This window comes from Magallana gigas, chromosome 4 (assembly GCF_963853765.1).
Source record: "Magallana gigas chromosome 4, xbMagGiga1.1, whole genome shotgun sequence".
NCBI lineage: Eukaryota > Metazoa > Mollusca > Bivalvia > Ostreida > Ostreidae > Magallana > Magallana gigas.
In genome coordinates this window covers 8,668,255-8,693,542 of record NC_088856.1, presented here as the reverse complement: position 1 = coordinate 8,693,542, position 25,288 = coordinate 8,668,255, and the positions used below count along the sequence as shown (strand labels likewise).

The following is a 25,288-nucleotide window of genomic DNA, read 5'->3' as shown; positions in this document are numbered from 1 at the left end:
CAACCGCATTTTATGTTAAGCTCTCAATTTTCAGATTTTGACGAATGTGCAAATTCTCCATATATACATGGAACATGCCAAGATGTTATCAATAATTTCACGTGTACTTGTGATGAGGGGTTTACCAGTACACTTTGTGATCAAGGATTATGTTTCTTACTAGAATATGCCATTATGGATTAAAAGTGAGCTAGGGAACATTTCGATGAATTTTTATCAAATAAGCAGATATTTTATCAAGTATGAATAAACTCTCCTATATGAATCCCTGTTATTCAATCATGCAGCAAAATACATTGATATTAAGACAAATTTTGTCAGTTAGTGTACTAAGTACATGATTATGTATCTGTCGGATATTTCCTAAGAGACGCAATATACATGGAATTCATACATTGAATTTATAGCAGAATCCAGCACTTAATGAAAGTTGAAATTAAAGTACTTTTAAAGAAGTGAAAAATGTCATCGGTAGTAAATTGTCCACGTAACTATAATATCATAATAGTAACACGTCAGAACCCTAATATAGATTCAATCGAATATCTGTTGATTCATACATGCATAGCGAGTCTTTGTTGTTCGTTTATTGTTTCTTTGGATGGTTACATAATATTAATGTTTTGTCAGTAGCGGTATGCCATAAAAATTAACAGAACATTTCTTATTAAGCTTTTAATATATACATGTATATAAAGTAATTCATCGTTTGATGAATACTTATCCAGACATAGATGACTGCTCGGCGGGAACATGTATTCACGGCGCATGTCAGGACCAAGTCCATGGATACATCTGTCACTGTGATCTGTTCCACGGGGGAGAGACCTGTCATCAACGTATTCCTCTACTTTAGTTTGATAAATCTTACAAGTATCACAGAATTCTGTTTTTATTTGCAACCACCAACACTAGTACTGTTATCATTCCGTCATGTTGTCCGAAACATCATCTACAGACGGCGCAATTTCTATATAGTGTTCTTAATAGCGCCATTTCTGACGGTTTTTTTTTTGGCAAGTAAAGTAACAAAATCGTCATCAAAGAAGTCGGGAAAACGTCAGGTATATCGGACTAACCATCGTTATGTTCGTTATCAGGATCACCATTTATTTTGCCTTATCCTGCAGTCCTTTGTTAAAATACTTTTTGCATGAACGCGAATAGTTTTTATAATCTAATTGAATTTTCTTTATATGGACGTAGGTTGTTTAAATAAAAGAACTTAAGTTTTTCAGTCACAAGAAATGTCTATTTCTCATTGCATGGTTTATTACATATATTATAAATAAGATTTCAAACAACTCATATATTTTCGTTTTATTTCAGTTAGCATTGTCATTATAGCAGTTATAACAGCTTTTATTTGTTTGGCGTTGACAACGTTCGCCATTGCAATTATATTTAAATCACGCGGCAAAAGGTAATTCATCCTTTTTAATGTTGGAGCATATTTCGTAGATGAGAAATACCTTTACTACATAGCACATTTTTTTCTTCAATTTTCAATTTTTTCATTTATGTAGTGTTTGACAGTCCTTGTAACTTTTAGCAAAATTAATGTTATTGGCGTATTAAGAGAAACATTTGGTAACGTCATTTATAAAGATGTATTTTGAATCTCCTAGTAAATCTGAAAGGACACTACATGTATTTTTCCGATATTTTAGATTATATTCTACAGTTTATTCCTATATTGATATAATTTCTTCTCCTTGCAGTTATCATGATCAAGAGAATGATTTCATTCTGCACTTTGAAGATGCACCTTTGGGTCAAGCAAAAAAGAGATACTTTCATCTCATGAGATCGTGAATGACTCACGAGAATTGTTATCTGGTCATACGTATTGGTTTCTCGTATGTTTGCTTCATTATGAACTCCAATAAATTACATTTTTATATGTACTGAAGTATTCATGTTTTATTAAATAAAAATATTTTTGTAGTTTAGAATCAACTAGATTTATATTTATTCAAAATACATACAGCCTATATTTTCAAAACTTGGTTATCTCGCAACTTCAATGGTATGAAGCTTTAGCGCAAATAACATACAATTTATTTTATATTTCAAAAACACTGAAATTTTTTTTGATTAGCAAGAAACCTGACAGGAACCTATTTTAAAGACTTGTCTTCCATCTATGCTGTCCCATGTAAAATAGTTGTTTATATAACCATGCTCGGTCATTGTAGTGGACGTTCTTGTACTAAAAAAGCTTATACTCAGATCATTAATTAAACGACTGCAGGTAAGAGCACCCTACAATAGTCCATTATTTCATTTAAACAAACGGCCACATTTCTTTTTGGCTAACTTATTCTTAAAAATAGTCGCAAAATCATTGAATATCAAATTTAATAAACATGATTTCTAACGTTACATGGTAACAAACAACTTTCATTGCACACATCATAACATGAACGTCGAGCTTTCACGCTACGATTCATTAGTTTAAGAAACATACATTTGGCAACCTTATTTGGTGATTTATACAAACAAAAATAAATATTATCACAAAAGTTATCAACAAATATTGCACAAATCGTGAACTCGACTAAGAAGAATATAAATGGCGGGAGATTACGTCAGAGAACGTGAACCTCCAGCTCCTCGCCATCTTGGACCTCCCGCCACTGGTTTTTCAGAAGTAACATAAACTTGTTCATATCTCTGGGGCTCTGGATGAGGATTGTGGACTCCACCTCGGGGGGTGACTGTCGACCGCTAGAATCATTCTCAACACTGAAATGGTCCGATGACGTATCAACGTTAATCTCGTCTGGTTCATCGGAAAATATCAAACTAAGTTTGTGCTCGTTGTCTTTGAACATAAGTACACGCTTTAGATGGCTAATCTTTTTGGTCTCTGTGACCTTGTATCTGGGAGAATTCGGGAGTCCTCGTGCGAAGTCTGGAATAGGGTAGTTGATCAAGTCCTCCACTATGAAACAGAGATACTGATTGGTCAGAACCATGCTGCGGGACTTCACGTGATCAACAGATCCAACATGGTGTTCCTCTGTAGCCACGTAGCCAATGAAATACATCAGAATGTCCGCCTTACGTTTGGCCGATGTGGGAAGATGGAGATGTTCAGTGATTATGAACAGTAGATCAGACATCACGTCCTCCCCGGGATAGATGAACTGGACTTTACTGGGATGTACATACTCCATTCCGTCCACCACCGTTTTTGTTCTTCTCTCAAATGCCCTGTAGAAATCTTGTTCAAGGTCCGACGCACTGCTCTCCAGCATTGGAGAAGACGTGAAAATGGAAAGCATTGTGGTGAGCTGATTGACAAACCTCTCTGTGAAGGCGCTATCACGTGTAACCAGCGTGTTCACGGTGTGTCTATCACGCCCAGTCAGCCTGATACACTGATCAAACAGCCCCACGTTGACCTGATGCAGATCTGAGTACTGCAGAATGTGGTAAGGTCGGATGATGGTGCCGTGCTGACTACTGTGTATGATTCCCGAGGTATGATGACGATCCGTTTGGACAGACTGCTGACCCATCACAATGGAGTCCGACTTGTGGCGGGTGTGGGTCATCCAGGACTGTCTTTCTTTCATGGGGGACTTCACCAGCTGGTTTGAGACAAAGTATACTGCTTTGGTGCTTAGCATCACACAGGAAATGATCTCAGAGTGTGGGCGATCATAAGGGATGACCACAGACCACAATACAAAGTGGAGCTGTTCGTAGTCTACTCCAATCATTGCAATGTCAGAATGAAAATACTGCGCCAACTCTTTCCCGGTCATGTTCTTCAGAACTTTCAGTTTAGATGGAATTTTTTTTGCAAGCTGATAACTTTGAATTGATTTCGTTAGTTGGCTACAGAGTTCATCCGTAAGATAATCAATCTCCGGTGGTTCTGTTTCTTTTACGTCTGCAGGGGCCACATTAAGCCTCAGTTCTGAGATGGTAACAGATCTGCTCTTGGGAACTGATCCGTTTCCCTCTGTCATAGCTTTTTCTAGAAATTCCTTTTCAATGGCATCTGCAGCAGTGCCTGTGCCTTCTTCGGCCATTACAGCTTTGTCTTCTTCTGGTTCAACATTAATTTTGGGTCCACTTACGGGGGTAAGTACTGTTTGGCTGGCAGTTGAGTTATCAAGGCTATCAGAGGACTCGTTTCCCCCCTCAGGTTCCTCTCGAATGGTCGGGGATAGCCTATGGGCATGCTCAGATCTCAAGTTGGTCAGCCTATCTAAGAAACCATCTCTTGCTTTTGTTGAAAAGAAATACAAGTGCATACCCACAGGTCCCACAAGTTCATGGAAGATAATAGATAAGCCGTATTTTTCAAACTGCAATGAACTTGTGTCAACTGTCTTTTTGGATCTGGAGGAAAGCTTCAGTTTCACGTTCATTTTAATGTCACTCATTTTAGTTGTGATGGAATGGTTTTGAAGGAATGTGAAGTTTGGATTTTTTATATCTTCCAACACACTGAGGAAAGACGGCCTAGGCCAGAAAAGACAATCAATATGAACGAGATAAACCTTGTTTTCAGACAAGATGAGAAGACTGGATTGCTCCACTCCTGCTATAGTGACAAGCATGCTGTAAGCTATTCTACCAGTGCACAGGCCCTCCAAATCCTCCAAGGAAAAAATATGAGAAGCTAAGTCAGAGTTTTGTGAAAAGTTTGCAAGATTTAATGGTCCCAGATCCCCAGAACTGTAAGCTGTTACGATGCTGTGTGAGAAAGATTTACCATCATCAGGGTCGCTAACAACAAGAGTAAATGTACCACTGGCCCCAACAAATGATTCCTCCAGCCTGATATAGCTATAACATGGGCCAATCACAACCTCTTGTACGTTACATAGAGGCAATATGTAAAATGTCTCTAGTTCTGGTACACCTGGGTACCCACTATCTCCAGGCTTCAGCCTGAGGATGAAGATTCTTCTCTTTGACAACACAGCACAGCAGGGGACCATCAGCTCTTGACGAGTGAACTGAATGACACCACACCACAATACATTCACAACTTGTTCTACAATAGCACCCGGTTCAGTGTCTTTACCAAACAGTCTCTCCTGTAACCAGGACATGAACTGTGGGTCCTGATGGGTGGGGAGGGAGCTGATGGCGATGGTGTGGGTGTGTGGGGGGTCATCTTGGGACAGTGTCCGGTATCGAGGTCGTTGTTCCCTACAACAGAAGTATACATAAAGCTCACTCAAAACCAGAGCTTAGAAAATCTGAATGTTATAAAATTTAAATATAGACAAAATATGTATCTCTCATTGGGAATTTTTTTTTTAAATTTGCATTCTCAAGTTTTATAGAATGAGTTGAATAGTAAAGATGATGTTTTGAGGATGATCAACTGCAAAATAAAACAGAAATGAAATGAAAAAGAACAAAAATAGCTCAGTCTTGCTTCAACAATGCACTTAATTCAGTATGAACTAAAAACATATAGTAATGAAATGATAACAGTGTAAGCTCGGTCTTGCTTCAACAATGCACCAAATTCACAATGAAGTAATTTCATAAAACTTGAGTAAATCAACTGCATAAAGAATGGTATTACTTTGAGAAGGTTTTGAAATTGAAATCACAGAAAAAAGTGTGCAGGAGGGAAAAAAAGGGAAAAAGAATAATAGACCAACCCCTTATGTTCCCCTTCACTGCCTGAAAAACTGGTTCTACTGGAATCGTGGGTAGGGTCCTTCACAAAATAAATTACAGACACTTGATGATAGGAATAGGGCAATTTTAATCCATTATTATAATGGTAGAACTATTCAATTAAACCTACATCAAAATAACATCAAACCAATTTCAAAAATACAAATACTAAGAACGGGCTGTGAATAATCTTGCTTGTATTTATCTACAGTAAAGAAAATCGAATTTTGAGTATCATTTTACAGTTTTTTAAAATCATATTACATATGTGGAACTCAAAATTATTCAAATATATGTTTAAGTATCCGTATTTACTTTTTTACAACCATCAAGTGACATGTTTGAATCTTTTTTCACTTCTTTTATTTATATTATTTCACATTAGAGAGAAAGTTGGATGGAAATTTTAGTAAAAATTCTTAGAAAACAATCCAGAACGTAAATTTCATTCAATGATCATTGTAAAGGACATGCACATAACCTACATGCATTGGACATGTTGGAATTAACATTTAAAAGCATGGACTCAAACTTTCTTCAATTTACCTCCATTTGACTTGCATTAGATGCTGTTCGTGATGAATTTGAGGAGTTTGCTTTTACTGACGATTCTCCTTCCGACACAGAGGGCGTGGCACTAAAAGATCCATGTGTACTCCAACCTAACTCTGTAACAATAGGCAGGACATATAGCAAAATACATCTGATAAGCAAAATAAAAGTAAATGCTTTGTTGAGAAAACAGACCATAAATTCTGATAAAATTGCCCATTTGTTTGACTACTGTATTGTCAGTTATCTATGAGTAACGTCAGTTATTAATGTTTATCTAGTAATTAAACATTTACATGCACTGGTTCTTTGTAATTAAAAAACATTTTTTTTTAATTTTATACTCTTTTCCCCCCATAACAGTGGCTTTCACAATTTCACTGGATTAAACTGTTGCACAATTTGAAATAAAAAGTTATCTTAAAAGTTTATTCTCAAATAATTTATCTATATAAGTTCCTAATTTGATCTATTAATGTAACAGACTACAGATTTAATAACTTTGGGCTTATTTCAAAAACTGACTAATTCTGTAGATGTTACCTTGACGTGAGGACATTTTCCCTTCACTACCAGACAGGCTTGAATGTCGAGATCCACTGGACTGAAGCTCACTAGCTGAAAGCTGAAAAAGAAATATCACAGACATACATATATATATATAATTATATATATATATATATATATATATCGGAACACTCTGTTTTTCATTATTTTATTATTTATATAAATAAAATTGTTACTATTGAATGTCTGTCTTCTCACAGAAAATAATTATGTCCACTCCATATTTTTCTAAATGAATAATTTATATACTGTAACAATACATTGTGTGTTATCATGAGAGATCAAGGATTTTGTAAATTTCAAGTGACTTGAGAGTGTAAGTCATGGTTCTGTGGCCTAAATAAAATTAAACAAGCTGACTGAAAGGATCGTCGCCGCACGCTAGCGTCGTTATTTCTAGATTTTTGGCAGTCTGGTAGAATTTCATAATTTAGTACTGTATAAAAATTGGCCACGATGCTCTGTTTTACATTTTTTTTCCTTTATTACAAAAAGTAACTAATTACTCTTTTTGTAATCGACGGGGTAGTATATTGGATATTATTTAATGGGTGATAAGTTTGTCAAGGTCTCTTCAAGAAGTCATGAACGTAACTTTATGATATAGCTCATGATGTAATAAGCTAGTTTTCAGTTTCCTTTAGAGCGTATATCTTCTGTCTATTTAATTTATAAATTAACATGACATATGCTTTTATCAGATATTGGAACCACGTTCAGGGTACCCTTTTCACTCGCTCTCAATTTTAGGATGATATATCAATTCTAGTACATTTTCTAGTGATTTCTATCCATGGCAGCAAAAAATCACTCTTCGCATGTCCAGTCTTTTTCGTCCTTGATATTCGAAATGGACGGTACCATTCCCTTTTTTTTTAAAACAGTTAGAAAAAGTCTATAATATATCTGTTTTAAAATATTGTGTTATTTGGGTCTTTTCAAATTTTGAAATTATGTTATTTTTACACAAATACGAAACTCAAAAAAGGCATACATTCATGACGAAGCGATGTCATGTATATATCAGGCTATAAACATCATTGTTATACTTTCATGTTAAATACTGAAATCTGATTGGTTAAGACGCAGATAATAATATTTTCTATTACCCTCAGCGTTAGCAACGCACTTAGCAACGGGTAACATTAAAAAATGTTACATGCGCGAAAATTATGCGCGTACGGTTCGCTGTAGAATTCACGTTATTCCTATATAAAAGCAGTAAAATTTTCTTAAAAATTAAGACATTCAGTATAACAAAATAAATAGTGCCTGTTTGGGAGGATAACAGTTGAAATTGACACCCCTCGAAAACCATTGTCAACCTCCGCTTCGCGTCGGTTTACAATGGTTTTCTCGGGGTGTCAATTTCAACTGTTACCCTCCCAAACAGGCACTATTTATATAATATCTTGTTAAGTGTTCATCGAAATTTAATCAAAATTTTAAGTTTAATTAGAATTTTCATACGGTACATTTTGATGTATCATTTTATACAATGGCGCCAGTGTTTAACACGGTGCATAGTGTGACATTACTTTTTGATCAACCCTTGTATTATTGTTATTAATAAAAAACGACTCCATCTACAAACCTTCCTGGTCCCAGACTGTATCTTGACCTTGTTTTCTTTGGACTTTCTGATGGCTTGTAACACGGCTACAGTGTCAAGTTCCTTCTGAGACGGCTTCAAGTCATCCAGGCTAACCTATATTTCAATAGAAAGTAAATCAAACACTCTACGCAGCCATACCAAAATGTATTACCACAGTCATATAGAAAAATTGTTAAAGAGTAAAACCCCAAGTCATATGTGTGTTTTGATACAGACAATATATATTATTATATTTTCATGTTAAATACTGAAATCTCATTGGTTTAGACGCAGTTGGTAATCTGTTCTATTACCCTCAGCGTTAGCAACACACTTGGCAACGGGTAACACAACGAAATGTTACATGCGCGTAAATTAAGCTTGTACGGTGCGCCGGAGAATTCACTTTATTTCTATATAAAAGCAGTAAAATTTTCTTTAAATTAAGACATTCAGTATAATAAAATAAATATTTCGCGTCGGTTGACAATGGTTGTCTCGGGGTGTCAATTTCAACAGTTACCCTCCCAAACAGGCACTATCTATATACAGACAATCTAATTTAAGGAAGCAGGGTAGTCAACAAATTACCTATCCGACTGTCTCAAACTTTGACATGATAATTTTGGCCATAAACTAATATTTAGTAAAGAAAAAATCCAAATTTCTTATATCTTTATACTTTGCTTTTCTTCCTCAAGAAATTAAAATACTCTAAAAATGGACATGACCATGGAGCGGTCTTGAGAAGACATTATTCATTCTCTCTCTCTCTCTCTCTCTCTCTCTCTCTCTCTCTCTTACCTCTAGGACCCTGTCTCCACACTGTTCCAGTATCTTTGTTCGGTAGTCTAGAACTTGGTTCACAGGGTTTCCCTCGAGGTACAGGTTCTCTATACAGGGGAGACAACACACATACTGCACCTCTTCTACCTGGAGATAAACAGGTACATGTGTAGATTACAAAATCATCATTAACAAGCATGGCAGGGATTTGTACAGCCCAGCATCATTCATTTTCAATTGCAATCAGCATGATCATGTATAAGTCAAGCACTAATTAAACCATAAAAAGAATGCAAACAACATGAATATTTTTAAATTCGAATAACCATTAGCTGTTAATGCATTTTTAAGCACTTTTTCACAGACTATGTATAAATCCAGCACTTTAAATGGCTTGTATAAAGAATGGCTACAATTAATTATAACTTATGACAATTACATATCCTTCAAACACATGTAATGACTTTACAACTATTGTCTACAAGCTAGCGTTGGTAAAAGTACCTGTGCTAAATTGTTGTTCCTGACATCTAGAGTTTCCAGGGAAAACAGTTTTGATAAACCTGTATATAGAAGAAAAAGTAAACATTCAGTGAATAAGCCAAGTAAGATAAACATATTCATGAACTTATAAAACATGAATTGTTTTTAATTGTTTTGCATAACATTCAGTCAATGTTTAATGCAGCCTTGAAAAAGTCCAATATCTTAAAGCATTATCAATTTAATAATGGAAACCTTTGGACTACCTGTATATATTATTCAACAGACCTTTGAGACTGTCCATCTTGTTTCCGGCCAGGTTGAGTATTTTGAGGTTGCCTATCTTGGTGTGTAGATTCTCCAGGTCTTTGATCTGGTTGTTGGACAGGTCCAGCTGTGTGAGCTGACTCAGCCAGTTCAGGTGCTGTACACCGGTCAGTCGGTTGTGACTCAGGTCCAGAACCTCCACTCTCGGGATCAGTTGCTGAAATATCAGACAGATTATCAAACATTATGAATGACAAAAATTGGTTGCAATAAACATTTTTTTTAAAATATCTAACACAGAAATGATACATATCACCATCCTATCGCAAAGTGGAAAAAGAGGTTTAAGTGCAGTAGAAATATTCCATGAAACTTAAAGATCAAATGTTAAATTCAAACATGAAGCAAACATTTGTAAAAATGACCACCTCAATATAAATATTCCTACGTTAAAAAAAAAAAAAATGACCACCTGATCGCACACTTAAGTATAACAAGCGTAATTGTTTCCAAACCCTAGAAAATTTCTACAACACCATATAGTATCTGCTTCATTAGACAAATCTACACATACAAACGCTGTTAATACACCATATTTTATCTTCCATCTCATCAATTTCTTACCTCATTGTAATTGATCTTCCTAAACATTAAAGCACTTATTCTATTTTCCTATTGGATATGATACCATCCTAAACATGTAAAACTACATTTGCCTCTTTGATAACTTAGTAAACCATATAATATACTATATCTATCCATTACTACATGTATATAAATACTGTGTATATATCACAAAAAATCTTAACACACCTGATGATTATTTCACTGATCATTTACTGTAATAGTTGTCAATCTCTCTGACATCTTACTGATTTACCTTCCCTACAGCTTACCACAATTCCGTATACTCTACAGTCAATTATTTCATTAATTACTTACCAAACTGTCATCTATCTCACTGATAACTCACAACACTATTGTCTATCTCACTGATAACTTATCACATTGTCCATTATCTCATTAATTTCTTACAACACAATCATCTATCTTACTATCAGTTACATGTATCTCGTTAATAACTTACCACACTATCAACTATCTCTCTGATAACTTACCACACTGTGCATCTTAATAATAACTTACCACACAATCGTCTATCTATCTGATAAATTACCACACTGTGCATCTTAATAATAACTTACCACACAATTGTCTATCTATCTGATAAATTACCACACTGTGCATCTTAATAATAACTTACCACACAATCGTCTATCTATCTGATAAATTACCACACTGTGCATCTTAATAATAACTTACCACACTATCATCTATCTATCTGATAACTTACCACACAATCGTCTATCTATCTGATAAATTACCACACTGTGCATCTTAATAATAACTTACCACACAATCGTCTATCTATCTAATAACTTACCACACTGTGCATCTTAATAATAACTTACCACACAATCATCTATCTATCTGATAACTAACTATACAGTCAGTTGTCTCATTAATTACTTACCACACTATCGTCTATCTCTCTGATGGAGTTCCGACTGAAGTCCGCCTCCACCAGGTTCTCCCACTGAGTGACCAGCACCGTTCCATCCTCAGACTTCCACTGAGTTAGGCCATTCAATACCAGGTCCTGTATCAAGGGTGCATAGAGAACATCAGTATGTGTGAACTGTATGATTAGCTCTATTATAATGTCATTATCATATCATATGATAATGATATCCATGTCATATCATTAGTATCAGCTAGATTACTCATCTACATGTATCAATGGAATGATATTCATACCAACAGACCAAATTTTATGTCTATTAAAAGTTACTTTAAATGGTGTTAATAGAGTCATTCCAATATATTTACATTTTCCAGTGTCTTTGCCTGTAATAACACTACGTATCGATTTTGTACTATATAACCCATAATACAAATGACGCCAAATTGAGGCGCCAGCGGAGTTTGCTTATTTATATCTAAATATTTAATCGTATGATGGTTTAAAATTATATAAATATATTAAGTAATAAGGAATCATTCTTTGAATATTATGAGGTGATAATTTCGGTCAGGGCGTGATCAAATCTATCTTAAAGGCCTTCGGGCCTTATTGGATTTGATCACGCCCCGACCGAAATTATCACCTCAAAATACTCAAAGAATGATTCCTTATTCCTTAAATAAAACACATATAAAATTCAGTTTTTTAACATTGAAACTACACCAGGTAATCATTAAAGGCTGAGAAAAACATGTACATGTAGATAACACAGAAGAGTAAATCTCGATCTGAAAGGATTCACCTTCTGAAATGACCTTTGATACTGCACACTCTGGATGTCAGAACATTCATTTTAAACACTGTACATAAACAGAAACCTTGACAGAGTCATAGCAGTCACTGCCATTCTTCTAAATAAATTACAAAGTTATTTGACATTGTACAAAGTTCATAGTTTTCTCTGTTAACACAGACCTACCCTGATATTGGTCAGCCCCTGCTGAATGCTGACTTTTTCTAGAGTTTCTTTCACAGTTTCAATTCCCAATATGTTGGACACATGACAGCACTCTGACTGTTAAATAAAAGTTTTAACCATTGTTTAATATTTTTTTTATCTGGCATTTGTCAGCACTAAGAAATCCATTCCATACACAGCAAATGAAAATTAGGTAACATGAAACATACACTATTCAATCTATTGTGCATGCGAAAATTCTATACATGTAACATGAGAGACTTGGCAAGTCTGAATCCAAATTCAAATCCAAATCTGCACTAGGTCAAGGTCATAATACTAAAAATAAGCCTTGACATTGGGAAGAAGCATAAGCTACAGATAGTCTGGAAGTCTGTTGACAAGTAAAAAGCATGCTAAATCACAGTGTGCATGATTATAACCTTAAACATCTGCCATTCCATTAGTATTGTTGTGTTTATCTGAACACAGACATGATTATCCTTCGGCATCTCCCTCCTCACATTACCGGTATACTTTTCAAGAAATCCTTGATAAGACCAGATTAAAGAGTGAGATACCTTTCCTCTGTAGAGTCTTACCTCTAGACATTGTAGAGACTTGAACAAGGACAGGTCAAACTTGAGTTGTGTCATGTCTATATTACTTGTTCCGACTCTCTCACGACTTCCAGCCACCTACATCGCAAAACAAAAGTACATTTATATGTTACAGAATAATCATGATTCCTCATTAATTCTTATCTATTCTCTCCAACTTCTATTGTACTACACATTTATTATAAAACAGGTATACGATAGGCTTAAATTACTACACTCCAAAATAATAATCAGCCCTAGATTATTTTTACAAAAAGTTTCTGTTGTGTTATTAGGTTAACAAGATAAGGTATGATAACTGATTGTATAATAAAAATAAGGTACATTCAATTCCAAAAATAACTTAGCCGATACACGGTAAAACTATTACCGTGTAAGTGGCAAGTGGAAACCTACCTTTAAACATTTTACTCTGGTGATGAAGTCCAAGATGTGCCCTATGTCTTTCTTAACATCACCACTCTCTGTAATAAACAAAGTGAATTTTTTAATCATAAATTGCTGAAAGAATTTCATCATTTTCAAAAGACCTAGTCACAATAATTTCTTGTTTACAGAGAATCTAATCTATCAATCAATTGAATATTGGTGTCAAAATAAGAAGTAAAAAGTTCCAAGATAAAGTGTCCTATCCTTGTTAACTCAGCTCTTGAATCTGCATGGGAGCTACAGGTTTACAGGTTCAATTTGGCATTTATATTAACAAGAGGCCAATTGGCCTTAACGGTCACCTGAGTAGCATATATCCAATACACAAACTTGTCATGGAGTCTCATATATGCATCTAATTAATTAGGTTTCATACTGGAGTAGAAAAATTATAAATTTGTAATGACAACCACATTTAATTCAAAAAGAACTGTGAATCCTATAATGTTGGTGAAAAACTAAAAGATCTGGTCTACAAAATAATGAATTCAGTTTTCCTTTCAGGTGTGTGGGAGAAAAGAAGATAATTGTTTAACGTTATATGCATTAACATCTATACATCCATTTTGGCCCTGCCCTAGAGTCAAAACCCATACCCCAGGGGACATGAAAATTAAAATTTCAGTAGAGGACTTCCTGGTAAACATAATTATTAGTCGGGTTTTTTTTTATACAGATGTGTGAGAATAGAGAAGATTTTTAAACATTATATGCATTAACACTTTATTGCCATATTGCCCCCTCATGTCCTGAACCCCTGACCCTGGGGCCATGAATTTCACAATTTAGGTAAAGGAGATTGTGGATATCATAACCATGTATTCAGTTTTTTGCCCACATGTGTGGGAGTAGAGAAGAAGATTTTTTAAGATTTGAATCATTTTTATATGGCCATATTGGCCCCACCCTAGAGCATGAAAACCTAACAAAAGGGTCATGAATTTCACAATTTTAGTAGAGAGCCTCATGGACATCATAATCATGCATTTAGTTTTTAACAAATATATATGGGAGTAGAGAAGAAGATTTTCTAAGATTTAATACATTTTTACTATTTGGCCATATCAGCCTCACCCTAGAGCCTGAACCCCTGACCCAGGGGTCATGAATTTCACAATTAAGGTAGAGGGCTTCATGGACATCATAACCATGCATTTAGTTTTTAACAAATATATATGGAAGTAGAGAAGAAGATTTTCTAAGATTTAATACATTTTTACTATTTGGCCATATCGGCCTCACCCTAGACCCTGAACCCCTGACCCAGGGGTCATGAATTTCACAATTAAGGTAGAGGGCTTCATGGACATCATAACCATGCATTTAGTTTTTAACAAATATATATGGAAGTAGAGAAGAAGATTTTCTAAGATTTAATACATTTTTACTATTTGGCCATATCGGCCTCACCCTAGACCCTGAACCCCTGACCCAGGGGTCATGAATTTCACAATTTAGGTAGAGGGCTTCATGGACATCATAATCATGCATTTAGTATTTAACAAATATATATGATAGTAGAGAAGAAGATTTTCTAAGATTTAATACATTTTTACTATATGGCCATATTGGCCCCACCCTAGAGCCTGAACCCCTGACCCAGGGGTCATGAATTTCACAATTTAGGTTGAGGGCTTCATGGACATCATTATCATGCATTTAGTTTTTAACAAATATATATGATAGTAGAGAAGAAGATTTTCTAAGATTTAATACATTTTTACTATTTGGCCATATCAGCCTCACCCTAGAGCCTGAACCCCTGACCCAGGGGCCATAAATTTCACAATTTTGGTAGAGGGCCTCATGGACATCAGAACCATGCATTCAGTTTTTTCCTCACATATGTGGAAGTAAAGAAGAAGATTTTTGAAAATTTGGCTTTTTTTGCATATTTGGCCCCACCCGTGGCACCCCAGGGGTGGTAGAGCCATAAATTTCACAATTTAGATTCTTCTTACCATAGGGATGCTTCACACCAAAAATGGTAACGATTGGCCTGGTAGTTTTCAAGAAGAAGTTAAAAATTGTAAAATTGTTAACGCACGACGCACAACGACGGACGAAGACCAATTGCAATAGGTCACCTGAGTGACTCAAGTGACCTAAAAATCTGAACTCTAAAAGTGCTTTAATAACAGTAAGGTAAACCAATGATAAATGACTAATTTGGTGAATAAAAATTATCACAATTTATTTTTTCATTTCTTTTGTTTATGTTTAGAACTTTCCATTCTGCTGTTATAAATTTTCACACAAATCTTACATAGCAATTTCTGTATATTTCAGATTATAGCTCTGTTGAGCAGATAAATGCAATAACTGTAAAATATCTGGTAGATATAATTGTAAAATTTCCCTTATCTGTAAAAAGTATTGATTTGTCTACACAAACATGTACCTATTATGGGTCAAGAACACAACACCTATTGAGACTATAACATTTTGTTATTTTTTTTGGCTGACAGTTGGAAAACTTGATTATGATAATCAGTTGTCTTGAAAGTCTATTAAATATTGTTTACAAAACTTGTAAAACAAAAAGTGCAAATATTTTTTTCTAGACTAGAAACAAGAAACCACAATGCATAGTAAGTAAGCTGAAAACATTCACAGACATTTAAAACAAATCACAAAAAGCTGGACAAAAGGTGACAGACAGGTATCATTGGGAGTTTTGTTTTGCAATCTGGAGCAAAATCATACTTGAGATATGTGAAAAAAGGAAGTCATAATTATATGGTGCTTGGTTATAAGGAGAGATAAACAGAGAAGTGATAAATCATTGGCCCATTAAAATTGGAATTATTTCTTAATGCTTTAGGTAATGAAAATGTGACCATTTCATATTATATAAATAGTGCCTGTTTGGGAGGGTAACAGTTGAAATTGACACCCCGAGAAAACCATTGTCAACCGACGCGAAGCGGAGGTTGACAATGGTTTTCGAGGGGTGTCAATTTCAACTGTTATCCTCCCAAACAAGCACTATTTATTTTGATATACTGAATGTCTTAATTTTTAAGAAAATTTTACTGCTTTTATATAGGAATAACGTGAATTCTACAGCGAACCGTACGCACATAATTTTCGTGCATGTAACATTTTTTAATGTTACCCATTGCTAAGTGTGTTGCTAACGCTGAGGGTAATAGAAAGAATTATGAACTGCGTCTTAACCAATTAGATTTCAGTATTTAACATGAAAGTATAACAAATTTATATATTTCAAAGACAAATTGCACAAATTTGTGAAACCCTACTTCTGGAACTACATCTATGACACATATAATTAGTAATTTATATTGACTGATGTCAGATATGTATGTACAGTTTATATTTCATATCCTGGATGTTGTCAAATACATCACATCCCGTCTAATGATGAAGGTTACCAAAAATCTCTGCACAATTATACAATGATACAAGAAGTTGTTTGCATGACTCTGTAATATTAAAGCTCATGGCCTGAAATAATTTTCATTGGTCACCTCGGTTTTAATCTAGAATTTTCAGGGGTCAAATGAGAGCTTTCAGTGACACCCACCCCCCTTATCAACCCTCAAGCCCCTTTACTTTTGAGTATATCTGGCCACTTAATGTGAATTGAATCATTAACCAGTATATAGTTTATCTGTTAGGGTAGGAGAGGAGGAGAAAACAAAACATAGAAAGCAAGTAAATAAATGACATACCTTCTATAAAAATGACACAACACCCATGCAAATGAAAAAAAAACCCTATTAATATTACGACAGAATCCTGTAAATACATGATACATAACAAAACACAGTTTCTTCTAAATTTAATACAGTAAGTGTATTAATTAATATATGTACATTCTATATACACTGTACAGGTACAGGTATGTTCTGTACAATATAAGTCATCTACAACTACAAGGGGAAGTTAATTAATACATGTACATGTAACCTACATTTTCTCAATAGATACCATATTCCATACACTGGTATTAAATTTCTACTATGGTATAAATACATGTACAATTATTCACATTTTTCAAAAATCAGTAAATGCCCACTATAAATTAAAGTTTGGACTACAAGTACATGTACTGTAAGTTAGGATTGTGCAGCAACTTCTAGTGATATGCATTATGCATGAGTTATTTCCCTTGTAAATTAGTACATGTTTTGTGCAACAACTTCTAATGATAAGCATTATGAATGAGTTATTTCCCTTGTGGCTGTGAGGGCAGACAACTCACCACATGTGGGTTCTGGAAGCTTGAGCCTCTCGGTCAGGGAGTAAAGCTGTAGGGGGGTCACCACGTAGGGGTCTCGGGACTGCAGGAGGATGTCACCTGCACAACAAAGAGCCAATGTTTTACCTATTTCCCAGGTGAGTTAATTTTATTATAGACTGTGAAAAAGCTGATGCAGTCCTTTTTTTATTACTCCATGTAAATATAACTAAGACTTCACAATGCTGTTACATTATTTTTTGCAAGTGCAACAATTTTTATTCATTATCAAGAAACAAGCATTACCAAATACTTGCTATTAATTAATATTATAATGATAATTTGTTTGCAGATTTAAATTACTTTCACAAATGACATACTAAATTTTGAAATCATTGTCACAGTACCTCTGTTGTATAGCTCTTCAGCCATGCATTGTGTAATGCCGTGAATTTCCTACAATGAAAATTTTGAAATATGCTATCAAATTACTTACACTTTTAAAATCAAATATGTCACATATATAGCAAGCTTTCAGTAAAGAAACATATCTATATTCACTGAAATATCAAATCATTTTAACATCTAATGCAGACATTAATGAAGGAAAAGACCTTAAAATATATAACACAATTAAATGAGAATTGATCTTTATTTAGGCGTAGATAAATTAATAGTGTGTTTCCGGTTCCCCGACCGACCCTAAAGATATGCCCCGACCCTCAACATTTTATCGTCGATATATTAATCCGGATATCAACGATTCCGGTTCTACTTTTAGAAATTCCAATCTTAGTCACTTCCGTGTTTGAGAATACACATACTCTACACCAATTTAAAGATTTATTTTGACAGCGATTTCTTGTAGAAAATGGCATGGCATCGTGCTTGCCAAGAACATTGTTGTCAATAACAATTCGAAAGTGTCATCACCGAGGGGTAAAAACTTGATGACAACAGTAAAAAACAATGCATCATTGCCTTTTCGCAGAAAAAAAAATAAACTCATCTCTTCCAACTTGTTTATTGTTGTTGAAGTGAAAAAAAAAATAAAATGTCTGAATAAAATAAAATGTTTTCCCTACCTACCTACCCTATTTTTTTTCAAGCTGGAATAGGAAACACCCTATTAATTTATTTTGGCCTGATATACAAAACACAGATATTTAATTGTATACAAAACTGTGAAAGAAAACAATGAAGTTCAGTGGACATGATGAAGCCTTACATATTTATCAAACTGTAGGAAACTGGCCAAGACGGGTGGGACTTTGTGTGCGAGATAGTACAGCATGGTTTGTAGGTACGCCTCCAGGTCCGACTGTCGCTTTTTTATAAACGTGTCACTCTGATTCCCAAACATTTTCTTAGGAGGGAGAAGACACTTGTCAACTTTGCATGAATACACCAGCTGAAAAAAAAATCAAAACAATAGTCAACTTGTGCTATTCATTCATAGGACATTAGAAACAATCAACTTTTTCACCTATACAATGGTGGTTTATATATTTAGGATGTAGATTTTCATTACTACCTGATTATGAAGATCATGGAAATCATTGTACCGATGTTTTACTCGCCACACATAGTGTCCAACAGCAATCTCGATGATATAGGTCTAAAATATAACGATATTTGTCATATGACAATTTTTTTATTTCAAAGACATGTTCAAAAACAAAAAATGAGCAACATCACTTCAACTTTTAAATTAACAGACCAGTTTATGAACTTAAATTTTTTTTTTTTTTTTAGTTTTTTTGATAATGATGATTCAATAACCTCAATAATTGTCTAGCCACTTATCAAATACACCGTAGTTGAAGTAAGTGGTGGACATATAGTACAATAATCAATGTTTATTGATTATGCCCATTGGGTACTTTGGTATAGACTAGCAGTTTAAACATGTTAAACCTTTTGAAATGTCAAGATAAAACTAAAAGTACCGATGCACCTCTTACCGTGAACTTATCATTCGTTTCCACTCCCACTATCCTAATCGTTCTTGTGGCACTAAAATTGTCGACATCTTTTCCAAAATGTGCCATTTTGGTGTCGATTTATGACTTAACTTAGATGTATTATCCGCCTTCCTTTCTTTCTCGCAATTTATTCGCCATTTTTGTTCCACAAGAGTTGTCGTTATTTTATGCGGTGCCTAGTCAAATTCTATCCACATTATTCCACACCCTTTCATTTGACCTTTTAAAAAAATAATTATTTCTCAGTCAATTATCAATTAATGGCCCGATAGCAAACAAAGAGAAAAATTTTAATAGAAAAATATTTGTATATTTACAGAACAAGTTGTTGTTTATATACATACTGTAACTTAAGAATTTTATATTAAAAGATGTTTCATTATTATCGTGGTTAGTGTGTGTGTGTGTGTGTTTGGGGGTGGGGGGGGTGATTTTCCAATACACTAATTGAAATAATATAACTTATTTTCCCCACAAATCTTTTACCATAAAAGTTTTGCGAAAAACGTATATTCAAAACGTCCAACAACGTTGCATGATTATTAATTGTGTATTATCGTGTTATTCGTGAAAATCATATGAATATAAATAAGTAATATCAAACCTTTTTTTACACATTCTTTGAATATTATAAATTCACTTTCAATATTATACATTCATTTCCAACTTAATTTATATTGCGATTGACCTTCCATATCATTTGTACTTCTGTATTCGAATATTTGGGTCAGGATCTCTGATAATCTACATTACTACCTATATATAAATCGGAATATATATTTTTCTAATTCTTTGGTCAGACAGGTAACCTATGCAACGCACCTTTAACATGTGGCTGCGTTATTTAGCCTTCGGGACCATTGTTTACGTTTGTTCTTGTACAGAAGAACACGCGAATCTTGTCGCTAACCAAGACAAAAACATTGATAAGGTTATTACGGAAAATGGTAGTAGAAAATAGAATACTGATCACAAAACAAGAAACGGAGCTAAAGACCGTGAAACGCGAACTAGAGGAGACAAAAAGAAATTGTCATTGTGGATCAACGTCTGATGAAAAGAAAACTACAGCCAAAAAAGTAGAAGTCCCTAAAAAAAAAGCAACGCTAATCCGTAGAGGTAAATATCCATGCAGTGTTTTTTGTTTGTTTTTTTTTTTTATAAATAAATGCTTCATTTCTGTGCTATTGATACAAACAATCAAGTATATATGTACATGTATTATACTTTGCACATACCACCCATACAAACTTGCAAACATCACTCGTACCAAAATTAACAATATATATTATTGGAAAAGTTTAAACGTTATGCTGATATATAAATAAAGGGAACAAAAGGATTTGAACCATGCAGTTTTACTGTCATTTATCTGAATCCTTTCAATATTATCGAAATAATCCGATGACATGATAAAAATACACCCTTTGCAAAATAAATAGATATAATTGCTAAACTAAATGCCAAATGTTGCAACATTTCACACAAGGCAAAATTGTACATGGACATTTAAAGTGGTATTGGGCATCTATCGATAATAATCACTGTGAAATAAATTACATTTAATTAATATACTCTCACCGAATTAAAACTTTCAAATTTTACACAATTATAGATAACCAAAAAATACGTTTAAAATTTTTTTGAAAGGTAATTTTTTTTAAAAAAAATCCCTCAACGGGATTCAAACTCATGATTTACAGTTCCGTATATATAGTGAATTCTTTAACCCACTGCGCTACGCTGTTAAAACTATTTATAAAATCGTATTTGATTTTATTGTTTATTTCGACAAATAATACGACACAACATAGAGGTGTCCCATACCACCTTAAGAAATAAATCAACAAAAGACACAATGTTGCACATATCATTACATATGATCAGTCTGATAACAACGTTAACTATGATGAAAATTGAATAAGATTTATGAAAATAAGTAAAAGTATGTATTGGATGTTTTAGGTAGGATAATTCCCCCGACTTCTCATGATGGACCCGTGGCGTTCTATGGCTACATGACTACTGCAATGACAAACATCGGTGGCCATCATACTTTGATATTTGATGTCATCAAAACTAACTCTGGAAACGGACTACACCCTACCACAGGAGTCTTCATGGCACCGAGCTCTGGATTTTACGTTTTCACTTGGACCATTAGAGAATTTGACAATAGTTACCACAGCGTGGAACTGGTCGTGAATGGACAGGAAGTCGGGGCTCTCTATCAACACGCCGGACCTGGAGAGGACGATATGAGTAGTACCACTGTGGTCATCCATGTCAATGAGGGGGAAGACGTTTTCTTGAGAACCAAAATGGATTTCAACCAAGGAGTGATTAATAGCAGCATACATGGTTACTCTTCCTTTGCGGGATGGAAGCTGAATTAAAAAAATAATACAGCAAAGGATGGTTTATTTATGAAGCTTTTTTTTTTTTTAACCCTAGTGTTGTAAAACAAAAATCTGCTGTTAAGTAGGCCCTTTGGAAAACAATCTGTCTAAATAGTGAACATTTTTTGGTGATATCTCATCTAAAGTTAAAATCCATTGTCATATAATAGTTTTAAACTTAAGATTGAACATTATTATGAACAGGAACCACAGGGTAATGAATGCTTAGAATGAAAGCTGACCATGTAACACCGTCTTTAAATTTCTGTTCCTTGCGTCTGAAAAGAATTCAATAGAGGTGGGTGTTTGTTTTACATCTATTCGATGTATACATTTTCCTGACTTTTAAAGACACTTCTTAATTCAGACATAATTTTAATTCATTTCGAATAAACAATTCTGTCTCAAATTACTTATAAAACGAGCTCAAATGATTATATTGTCTTCCTGCTCAATGATAACGAGCATAAAACACAAATCATCATAACAATAAAGTTATAGTATCAGATAATGAACACCAGATGAATTCACCTCTGCGATTCTCTGGTTCAAAGATTGGAAACATATTAAATAGCTTTCTTCTTTCAAAGTGTTACGGAAACAATAATGTGTTTAATTTTTTACATCAAAAAATGTACCCCCTTAAAAACAACAACAAATGTAAATAAATAGCCATGCTATGACCTAGAATTGCTAGTATTACATAATGGTCACTATGATATTTATGTGTACCTAGGTACTGCGCACTGAATGGTGTTAATGATAACAAGCTTATCTTTTAAAAAGATTGGTGAGCTAGCGCTGTAGCCATCGTAAAACATAGAAGCAGATTTCTAAAACATTGGTTTATATTTCTGAATCGATTAATTAACAATAGGAAGGCACAGTGGTGTAGCCTACTGGAACTGTGCTGGAGTGGAGTCTCAATTTAGAATTTGTGAATCTAGAGTGGACGTCACATCGGCAATGGCATAGCTTATTACCTTAATCATTATGTAGTTACTGTAATTTCAATTTCGAGGTGGAAATTTTCAAGAACCATTGGTACTGTTTTGTAGCAATCGTATCTTCTCGGGCCTTTCCGGCAAGCTCGGAAAACATATCCAAAGTTGTTTTCCGAGCTTGAAGGAATTTAAGATAAAGTAAGCTATCTATTGCATGCGCGGATCTAGAGGGGGGGTCGGGGGGGGGGGTCCCGACCCCCCCCCCCCTCCCCTGGAAAATGAAAATTTATTAAATTTACATAGTAAAATTATCGCGAAAATATGCCTCGGACCCCCCCTGGCAAACACAATTATCCTTCGGACCCCCCCTGGAAAAATTTTCTGGATCCGCGCATGTATTATAATATTGAATATAATCTATTATAATATTGAATAAAATGTATAAGACCTTTAGCTATTGTTACTTTTTGACTTTTACAATAAAACACAAAACTTCATGTGAATATGAAAAAACGAAATTCAAATGGTACAGTTTATCTACAGTAGTAAAGTATTCCCAGAATCCCCCACTATGGAGTCGAGCATGCGTAGTCCATTGAAAAGAACTAACGTAGAACAGTGCGACATTTAAGTCCGGACATGACAAGGTCCGGGCTTTTAGCTACCCTTTCCGTTGGACATAGCTTACTTTTGTTTATATATCTTGGTGGGACATTTTACTTTGATCCTATCATGTCAGCATGAATGTACACATTGCTCTAGTTTCCTTATAATTGTCTCTCAAATATCAAAATCCCATGGGATTTTGGTGGGATTTTTCATCCCATCTCAAACCCCACCAAAATCCCATGGGAGAAAAAAATCTTTGTGGGATATAAACTCCCGTGGGATTTTTTCTCCCATCTTTGGTGTTGATAGGATAATTAATCCTATAAAAGGCTTTTATAGGATTTAAAATCCTATGATCGAGAGCGCTAGCAATTAACAGAATGAACTCTGTGACTCTTGTAGCACTGCGTAGTATTCCTAAATGATGTTATGAAACCAGGTGAATAATACGGGCATAATAATATCCAAATTGAGAGTTTATAAACAAGTGTCATATTTGGCGATTCTGTGTCTGCAACGATAGCTCTGGTACTCTATATTGAGTCATGTATTGTATATTCTATATATTAACCTTTGTAACCGTTTATGCCATGTATGAATGAACGTATTATGAGTAAGTGAAGCCTCATACCTAGGTGGGGGACTCCGAGACTCAGGACTCGGAGACTCAAATCCTGCATCTGTACTCTTTGATTGGCAGTTTTGACGGTTTTGTTACTTTATTTAGAAATAAAATATTAATCTTAATTTTGAACACTAAATGTTCACTCATGATCGTCGTAAATGGGCCGAACTAGTCAGAACTGTCCATCATAAGTAAAATGTTATATATACCCATGTAAAATGATGTTGAACAGATTCTGAGACTCTTTGATTTGGACTGTTTTTAATTGTTGTAACTATACGATCACGCTTAAAAAAATCGCTTGAGAAAGAAGTACTGGACTTCGTAGTTTGATTATCATCTCCAGGAGTAAACAAAGTTTGAAGGCTTACACAAATACCATATCAACTTATATTTGAGGTGCCATCTTCTTGCTGGTGTTGTATATATTGTAAACGATTTTGAACAAAATATTATTGTTCGCTAATTTAAAGGTATCAACATATTGATAAGTTATTTTAATATTTTGTGTGAACAGGTCTGATCTCCTTCTGGGTTGTTTATAATTTTCTTGTATTTCATCTCTCAGCAGTGTTGAGTTCATTTATCAGACAGCGAAAACACAGCTGTGGTGATGGTGTGCAGCCTGAGAAAACATAATAAACAATACAAAAAAAGCCCCAAAAACAAAACAAATAAAAAAATGTACGTACCAAAAGCATTCAAGTGACAATGATTACCTGCTTACTGCAATAAGGAATTGCTGGTGGCCATCATGCTTTGGATTAAATGTTATCAAAACTCGTAATTCCGGAAACAAACTTTACCAAATACCATTACACAGTTGTTTTCTCGGCGCAGACCTCTGGATTTTACTCTTTTACCTGCACTATAGGAGAAATGGACAATATTTACCACAGCGTAAAAATACTCGTTAGGGTTAACAAGACATGGCTCTTCATTAACACACCGTATGCGGTTTGTAAGCTAAATTTTTGTACCATATCCAGTCTCTTACCAGAGTTCATGCTTTGCAAGCGTTCTATCCATCAAAACTAAATCGCACATTCAAGAAACGAATTGCCTTATTTTATTCATCCA

At 34.5% G+C, this 25,288-nt stretch overlaps 2 protein-coding genes across 2 annotated transcripts; one reads left to right on the top strand and one right to left on the bottom strand.

Annotated features, from left to right (window-relative positions):
- Window positions 1-2,343: 2,343 nt before the first annotated feature.
- LOC105327423 (nischarin) lies at window positions 2,344-19,801 on the bottom strand. The gene is made up of 17 exons (XM_034450461.2): window positions 19,611-19,801; window positions 19,181-19,264; window positions 18,875-19,057; window positions 18,054-18,102; window positions 17,671-17,766; window positions 13,410-13,477; window positions 12,996-13,091; window positions 12,415-12,510; window positions 11,445-11,570; window positions 9,932-10,127; window positions 9,665-9,723; window positions 9,179-9,307; window positions 8,375-8,488; window positions 6,757-6,838; window positions 6,208-6,329; window positions 5,643-5,701; window positions 2,344-5,178 (listed from the first exon to the last, which is right to left on the bottom strand). The coding sequence occupies exons 1-17, from the start codon at window positions 19,695-19,697 to the stop codon at window positions 2,592-2,594; spliced, it is 4,233 nt and encodes a 1,410-aa protein (XP_034306352.2). The 5' UTR covers window positions 19,698-19,801; the 3' UTR covers window positions 2,344-2,591.
- Window positions 19,802-20,562: 761 nt separating this feature from the next.
- Window positions 20,563-22,027, top strand: LOC105324222 (complement C1q tumor necrosis factor-related protein 3-like). The gene is made up of 2 exons (XM_011423271.4): window positions 20,563-20,750; window positions 21,597-22,027. Exons 1-2 carry the CDS (start codon window positions 20,576-20,578, stop codon window positions 22,025-22,027), a joined length of 606 nt encoding a protein of 201 aa, XP_011421573.3. The 5' UTR covers window positions 20,563-20,575.
- The last annotated feature ends 3,261 nt before the right edge of the window (window positions 22,028-25,288 follow it).